The sequence below is a fragment of the Magallana gigas genome, chromosome 3 (genome assembly GCF_963853765.1).
Source record: "Magallana gigas chromosome 3, xbMagGiga1.1, whole genome shotgun sequence".
In the NCBI taxonomy this organism is placed as follows: Eukaryota; Metazoa; Mollusca; class Bivalvia; order Ostreida; family Ostreidae; genus Magallana; species Magallana gigas.
Genome location: NC_088855.1, coordinates 55,738,623 through 55,747,252, shown reverse-complemented (window position 1 = coordinate 55,747,252; position 8,630 = coordinate 55,738,623). Strand labels below are relative to the sequence as shown.

Below are 8,630 nucleotides of genomic sequence, written 5' to 3'. Positions count from 1 at the left end.
AGTATATTTAATAAGAGTAAAAAAAACAGCATAAAACTAACTACGAAGGCCAATTGCAAAGTATTTATACCTTTGCACATTTGTTCTTACAGTGAGCTTAAGGTCATATTAGTCATATATGGGCCATTTTTTTTTTGTAAATTACACCGTTTATACACACTGTGTTTTAAATAACAATATTGAGCATTATATATTTTGGTCAAAAAAAATGAAAAACCCCCAGTTTATCAAAATCGACTAAATAGTTATAGTATGATATTCTCTTTAACATGTATGCACATATGGATACCCTCATATTGTTTATATATTATACATGTTGTTTTTGCAAACTTTGGAAATGTATCAAACAGATACTCATTCAAATTGTATCATACAGAGGTTTTGATCAGAACTGGCAAAACACATTAACATGTTTGCAATAGCATCTCCCTTTTTTGTCAAGAGTTTTCGCCTAATTATAAAACATCCTTTAAACAAAAACGAGTTATGTTTGTATTGAAGCCACCAAACAATAATTTCACAATAACGTTATTTTATTTTTTATTTTTTTTGCGATGTTAACTTCGTTCATAGCCCGAGTGAAGCATTAAAGTTGATATTACATCTACCTTTGGATCATTTTACCAATTATATATAACAAGTGAGAAAGATTACATAATTTTAGATTAGAACGTTACAAAGAAGGAACTGCCAATTATCCATACATGCGAAGGTTGCCATGCTTTTACAGTCTACTTGGAAGTCTGTGGTCAGTTCGTGCTCTCATTAAGATTTATTTCGATCAATCAACAAATAATCCACGCAAATATGCAACAAAGGTATAAAGAAGACATCAATGACCGATGTAAAAAATATTAAGTACAGCCACTTTAATTAAAGTTGACATTTTATAGATAAAACAACAGTTTTTAACACGAGGCCCACGGGCAACATCGCTCACCTGAACAACAATAGGCAAAAAATTAGCTTCATGGAGTCCTATACAACAAATCCGTTTCCCCTGGATCTTCTTATGTTTATAATCAAGTCCCTCTTCTAACAGGATGATTTTATAGTCATATCATATATTCAGCATTGCAGTTCTCAAAAAGACCCTTAACATAACATTTTTGAAAAAGTTTTCTCGTTATGTCCTAAATTAGACAATGTTATTACTTTGCCCTGAAAATTGCTGATTCACACCGGAAAAAGTTATATTGCCCTTCCGGAAAAAGTTATATTTCACAGGAAATCGTTATATTGCCTTCCCGAAACTGTTATATTACCCTCGCGTGTAATTATTCTGCATATCAATTACGTCGGCTTCGAAATTTAGCTAAGCAAACGTAAACTTCCTCAAAAATAAAAATTTCATGACAGTGTCTTCTATTCAGAGAAACTTACTTCAATTGTTAAATTTGAAAAATTATCTTCTTTTTGAAAGCATCGATCTACATTTTACAAGAGAATTGATTTGTAAGATAATATGTTTTACGGTGCTACCGTTCTGGCGAGCGCAGCAAGAATTACAAATACCTTGCATCATTGTCAACTTATAGTTTTATTTAAGTATCAACATCTTCGCTAGCCAAGGGTTTCTGATCCGCACCGCTTCTCACGAACGTTCGTGAGAAGCGGTGCGGATCAGAAACCCTTGGCTAGCGAAGATGGAGAGAGTATTGCTCTACAAAGTGTATGCCAAATGTACTAATTTTAATGGTTATGATACATACAGCGCAACCCCCTACCCAGAGAGAGAGAGAGAGAGAGAGAGAGAGAGAGAGAGAGAGAGAGAGAGAGAGAGAGCGGTACCTGTTTGTAGGTGTGTAATTTCCCACTTTTAAACTTAATGGTCTGACTATATGCAATATCTACATAATTTTTTTAACTGTTTATTTTTCCATTTTATACATTTTTATTTAGTTCAAAATGTCCAATTGTTTATTTCCTCCCTACTCATGCATGCACAATTACTCTAAAAATGGATCGATATGACAGTAAAGTATGGCTCCTGCTAGTATATATATATATATATATATATATATATATATATATATATATTTATATAGAGGATATCTATATTGTGTGATGTTATATTTGCTTTATCCAACGAGTTGAAATGGTGTATATATTCGCGAGGCTTGCCGAGCGAATATAACCATTTCAACGAGTTGGATAAAGCAAATATAAAATCACACAATTATAGATGTTCTATTTATCTCATACAATTTGATTTATATTATGAAGCTTTTGAGACAGTCCCTTATGTGACCCGAATTGTTTTTTCTTCTTCAAAGATTAAAAACGATGATGCAACGTTGTGTTATGCGGCTATTGTGACCTTGCGCAATACAATTTAGTACGTCATTCCTGAGATAAATCTAACTGTTTTAATGTAAAGTTTCACTGAAATAAACCTGAAATAAACCTTAAAATAATTTTATAGCTCTAAATAATTTTTCTTAGAGCTTATTCACTTGATTAAATGGAAATTCCGATTAGAAGACTTGAATAATCAAGTTTGTTGACATACACAAAGTTGCGAATGCTCGGTAGTTTGAATTGACTCGAACGAGGAACAGTTGTTGATGTTTAATAAACAAACACTAGGCTAGCCTTATGATTCGAAATTGAAAATAGTGAATAAGGATGCCTACTGGTGGTGGAATAAAAGTCTTATGAAACATTATTTCGGTAAGTTCTTGTATATAAACACAACCAGAGCGCTCTGTTTTCATCGCGTCGTCAGGATGAACTCCTTGATAGTTAACGTAATTTGCAGTTTAATAAACTTCACAAAGCAAATTGAAAGTTGGAAGAGGGCTAAACTTATAAAAAATCTTGACAAACAAGAAAAAAGGGTCTTGTGGTTACGGTTATGGATAACTTTGCAAAAAAGGTGGGGGGGGGGGGGGGGGAGCTACCCCCCCCCCCCACTCACAATAGCCCCCCGGTTCCGACGCCTGTGCTACGCAGTTATGTGTTTTCCTTCATATTTGTAATTTAAATCTTTGACAAAATCAATTTTATATTAATTTTTGTAGTAGATATGGTTATGTTGAAAGTACTAACAAATTTTCAAAAATAGGTTGCTGAAGCGAGGGGCTGTGTCAAAAGTAGTTCCGACCGGAAGTATTTGATATAGCATCACCCGTGTGATATAGCAAAGGTTTATCACACGGGTAATATACACCACACGTATGAGATAAAATCTGTTTATTAAAAAAATATTAAAAACAAATCATATGTCAATGAGACAGGTTTCGCAGACTATACTGAAATAGCCAGTACACTCATTACCGATGTTTGATCCACCTCTAAATTTATCGCGGGATATATAGCGCGATTGCACTGTGAATTCATCCATGACTTTGTTCGTCTTTGTTTACGTTTCTCGACTCAATACGGAGGTATGGCAGCATGTAACAAATCTTTTGAGTCTCGCAAAAGCATATGCGGTACTCAAAACGTGTCTTCAAACTTTAAGTCACCGTAAATTACAAGTTAAAAGTCGGCCATTTTTGGCATAGCACCAGGGGTGTAAACATTAGAGAGCATTATGGGACGTAGACAAAAAAATTTGTTTGATGAACTGTAGGTTTAGCTCGTTCTTTTTCCCGCGCACACTGGTTCTTAGAGCTCGCTTCGCTAGCCGGCGCTGCGCGCCGGCGAGCTGCGCTCGCTATAAACGTGTTACCATTAATCCTCGCTTCGCGAGGCGGGCTTCGCCCGCCTCTCGCTGCGCTCGGTATAATAGTTACAATTTGATTTGAAATAAAAACTTTTTGAATATCAAGAATTTTATAAGATTAATCCAGTTTGCCTAAATATGTATTCAGTATCATTTTGACATAATATAACATGGGGGTCAGTGATGTCAAATTTTAGATATAGGGCTTCAAAGGTAAAATTCTCGTAAAATTTGGCTTAAAAAATTCAGACGTTCTATATATATGCATGATTTTATGCTAAACGGCTATCACATTCTCAAGATTATATATATATATATATATATATATATATATATATATATATATATATATATATATATATATATAAGAAGCACTAGCAAACCAACAACACTCGTTATCTAAAGTGTCGGATCAAAAGATACAAGGTTATAAGATGAGATATAAAAAAGCACTAAAAATAACCAACGACACGAACAATAAAGTAAAATATTGTCAAATTTTCGGGACAACCCGTCCCTTCTTCAGGACAACAAAATAAAAACTACATAAGAAAGAAGAAAAACATCTACAAAACTAGCACTAAACTAAACTAAATAATATATAAAAACTAGATAATGTTTAAACACCGGATCAAAACGTGGCAGCTACATCTTTATATTTAAGAATTCGAGCCCGAGAAAGAAAAATCCCGTCCGACGCAGCGGACGGTCTGTGAAGAAGTGCTGAAAGATAACGCGAACGAATTAACTTGCTAATTGGGGGTTGCTGTTAATTAAGTTGTACTAGTAAGATAATTCGTAGTGAAAGTTTGTAGGGAAGATTGGCCCTGTAAAAGACCACATAAATAATCATGAATGTAAAAACTAATGGAAGTGAAATAAAGCAAAAGAACAAAACCGATTAAGGAAATAGCTAATAATTTGAATAAATAACATGATTAATAGTTTGTACATGGACCGAAAAAGATGAAGATGGTAATATTGCTACGAAAACAAATCAGTACTTAGTTGATGTTCATTTTGGTGAAGTCACTTAATTTGTTAATGCCGTCAGGGCGGAATGACTTCAGTCTATGCATCCAAAATTTTTCTTTGTTTTTTCTCTCCGCATCTGTCCAGTTAGGGTTGTGATCAATGACCAAAACCATCATGTCCTCCCATTTGTGATCATCTAAATTAAAATGTTCCCCGACGGGTTCTTTAATTTTCTTAGTTTTGATGGTGGAACGATGATTATTGATGCGCCTGCGGAGGTCTCCTGTTTCCCCTACGTATTGTTTCTGACAAAATTTACAATTGATGAGATATACACAATTGTCCGTACGACAAGAAGTATTTGCGAAAATTTTGTAAGTACGGCCAGTAATGGGGCTAGAGAAGTCGTCTGCATCAGAGCTGTGTTTGCACAACAGACATCTGGTGTCAGAACAAGTTCTAAAGCCACCATTAGGCAGAGGGTTCTTTAGTTTGGTTCTTACCACCATGTCCTTAAGGTTTCTAGGGCGCTTGAAAGCTGCCATTGGGGGGTTTTTGAAAACCTCAACCATTTTATCATTGCTGTAAAGGATTGGTAGGTTCTTCTTTAAGACTGCATTTAGGCCCCTAAGGACAGGGTGGTAAGTAGTGACAAATGGGACCTTGTTTTCTTCGTTTTTGGGTTTATATTGCAGAAGGGATAAACGATCCTCTTTAGCTAAATCATCAATTGCATTCTGTACAGAGTGCGAGCTGTAGCCCCTGGCACATAAGTGGGATTTTAGGAGTTGACTTTGCTCAGAGTATAGTTCTTGAGTTGAACAAATACGTCTGACTCTGGTGGCTAGGCCTTTTGGTATGCCTCTAAACGTATGAGGTGGGTGGCAGCTAGACGTCATTAAATAGAGGTGGGAATCTGTAGGTTTAGTATGAAGATTGAAATCGAGTTTACCATCGACTAAAGTTGAAGTAGTGTCAAGAAACGTGTTGTTGAATGAGGAAATTTCAGTCGTAAATTTGATAGAATGATGGAAAGAATTGACAAAGGTAATAAAATCATCGAGGTTGTTTCTGTTGTCAACCCACTTCATTTCGATGTCGTCTATGAAGCGCAACCAACTAAGAGGTTTGAAGGGTGACTGTGTTAGTAGGTTACGCTCTAGATTACCCATGAATATATTGGCGTAAGATGGTGCCATTTTGGTGCCCATAGCAGTGCCACTGACTTGAAGGTAGTGTTCTCCATTGAACATAAAATTATTGAATTTTAGAACATGCTCTAGGAGCTTGGTGAGATATTCAGTTGAAGGGATCTGAACCTCTCTAGCGTCCCATACCTCTTTACAGGCTGCAATACCTTCGTCATGCGGAATGTTGGTGTAAAGGGATGTGACATCCATCGTCACGAGAATAGTATTATCTGGAAGATTTGAAGATGGCGTTTTGTTAAGATAATCCGTTGTATCTTTAAGATATGACGGTAAATTTTCAACATGTGGACGGAGATGAAGGTCGATGAATTCTGAAATTTTTTCAGTGGGATGTCCAATGGCACTTACTATGGGACGTCCTGGCATTCCAGGTTTGTGAATTTTTGGAAGAACATAAAATTGGCCGGGCTTACAGTTGATAGGAAGAAGGGTAGAATAAATATTGTAACCAATTTCATTATTTTCAAACATAGTATCTAATGTTTTGGTAATAGTATTTGAGAAGTCATCTGTAGGATCAGTGTCAAGCTTTTGGTAAAAACGTTCATCTGACAATTGTCTGTATGCTTCTGCAAGATATTTGTCTTGGTCCATCACAACAATTGTTGACCCTTTATCTGCTTTTTTAATGACGATGTCTTCCCGGTTCTTTAGGGTTTGTAATGCTGATCTTTCTTCTTTATTTAGATTATCCGGGTGTCTGTGTTGTTTGGAAAGGAGTTTCTCGATGTCTGACTCGACAGCTTCTATATATGATTCTAAGGCTCCGCATTTACCAGGGGCTGGTTCCCAGTTGCTCTTAGGTCTATATAGTTTATGGTTTTCAAGGTCTTGTAAAGAAGTTTGGGACTTGTCACCTACATCAGAACTGGAGTCTTTTCTAGAGAAATGTTCTTTCAGTCTAAGTCTACGGAAAAAGGCCCTAGTGTCCTCTCTTACAGCTCTTTCGTTTACTTCCCGGGGTGTAGGGCAAAAGTTGAGGCCTTTGGAAAGCAGTGATGTTTCGGATTCGGTAAGAGATACACTAGAAACGTTAAGTACAGGACAAACCTTAGCGTTAGAATTATCCCCGTCTGTTGTTGGAACTGTTTTCCGTACAAAGCGTCTACAACGGGGTGCTTTGGTTTTCTTGTGAGACACGTTATTAATGTTGTTTGTCCTGCTGTTAAATTTTAAACTGATAATATCACGATATAATAATTTATTCAAATTATTAGCTATTTCCTTAATCGGTTTTGTTCTTTTGCTTTATTTCACTTCCATTAGTTTTTACATTCATGATTATTTATGTGGTCTTTTACAGGGCCAATCTTCCCTACAAACTTTCACTACGAATTATCTTACTAGTACAACTTAATTAACAGCAACCCCCAATTAGCAAGTTAATTCGTTCGCGTTATCTTTCAGCACTTCTTCACAGACCGTCCGCTGCGTCGGACGGGATTTTTCTTTCTCGGGCTCGAATTCTTAAATATAAAGATGTAGCTGCCACGTTTTGATCCGGTGTTTAAACATTATCTAGTTTTTATATATTATTTAGTTTAGTTTAGTGCTAGTTTTGTAGATGTTTTTCTTCTTTCTTATGTAGTTTTTATTTTGTTGTCCTGAAGAAGGGACGGGTTGTCCCGAAAATTTGACAATATTTTACTTTATTGTTCGTGTCGTTGGTTATTTTTAGTGCTTTTATATATATATATATATATATATATATATATATATATATATATATATATATATATATATATATATTCTTACGCCGATAGCTACGTGTAGGTCATGCTTTGGATTGCGTTGATTTCTGTCAAGTCATTTATGAATGAGTCACAATCAATCACTGCAAGAAGGAAAGGAAATCTACTTAGTGGCTGTAAATATGCAAACAATAATATATATGCTTTCTAAAATGTGCGGTTTTATCACAGTTCATATTATCAACTGACATTATAAACATAGTTCTATATATTCATTTCACGATGCAGGTTTCCCGAATTTATGACAAATCAGTTGATAAGACGCCATTATAAAAAAAGTACCAAGGTTTCGATATTGGGTACCTGATGCTTTTTTTAGCAACAGGTAATTTCCATCCAAACACAAGTGTAGGCGAAATAATGGGAACAGGCACTATACCCAAGCTCTTTATGACCTTACTAGGGCATTAGAGAACTTATGCATGTTAATTAACTAAATATACATGCACATGATTATGTAATGTAATTACTGATTAAACATATTCACACATATATATGGAACGCCTCAACTGCCTTATGTAGATAATCTTCATAATATGATGATACATCAACATTACATGCTGATACTTTAACATTACATGATGGTACTTTAACATTACATGCTGATACTTCAACATTACATGCTGATACTTTAACATTACATGATGGTACTTTAACATTACGTGCTGATACTTCAACATTACATGCTGATACTTTAACATAACATGATGGTACTTTAACATTACATGCTGATACTTCAACATTACATGCTGATACTTTAACATTACATGATGATACTTCATTATATGATGGTACTTCACTATGCGGTAGTTCTAAAAATAGGGTTAGGGAAGCGTCGCCTAGGGAACGAAATACGCTAAAACTCAGAACAAGTGGATGCCTGTATAGTTTTTAACACTGGGCTGTTTCTCTGTTTCAGATATTGATCAGATTGGACTAAGGTCCACTAAAACTTGTTAAGATCGAGATACTCTACAAATGCTACTATTTGATTAAGTGTTGTCTTTTAAATGGGTCATTTTA

At 35.4% G+C, this 8,630-nt stretch overlaps 1 protein-coding gene across 1 annotated transcript; it reads right to left on the bottom strand.

Annotated features, from left to right (window-relative positions):
* Window positions 1–4,674: 4,674 nt before the first annotated feature.
* Window positions 4,675–6,045, bottom strand: LOC136273471 (uncharacterized). Its single transcript, XM_066077902.1, has one exon. It carries the CDS (start codon window positions 6,043–6,045, stop codon window positions 4,675–4,677), a length of 1,371 nt encoding a protein of 456 aa, XP_065933974.1.
* Between the last annotated feature and the right edge of the window lie 2,585 nt (window positions 6,046–8,630).

What these genes read in the sequence shown, in the direction of transcription:
- LOC136273471 (XM_066077902.1), bottom strand. Translation starts at nt 6,045, where the DNA reads ATGGATGTCACATCCCTTTACACCAACATTCCGCATGACGAAGGTATT.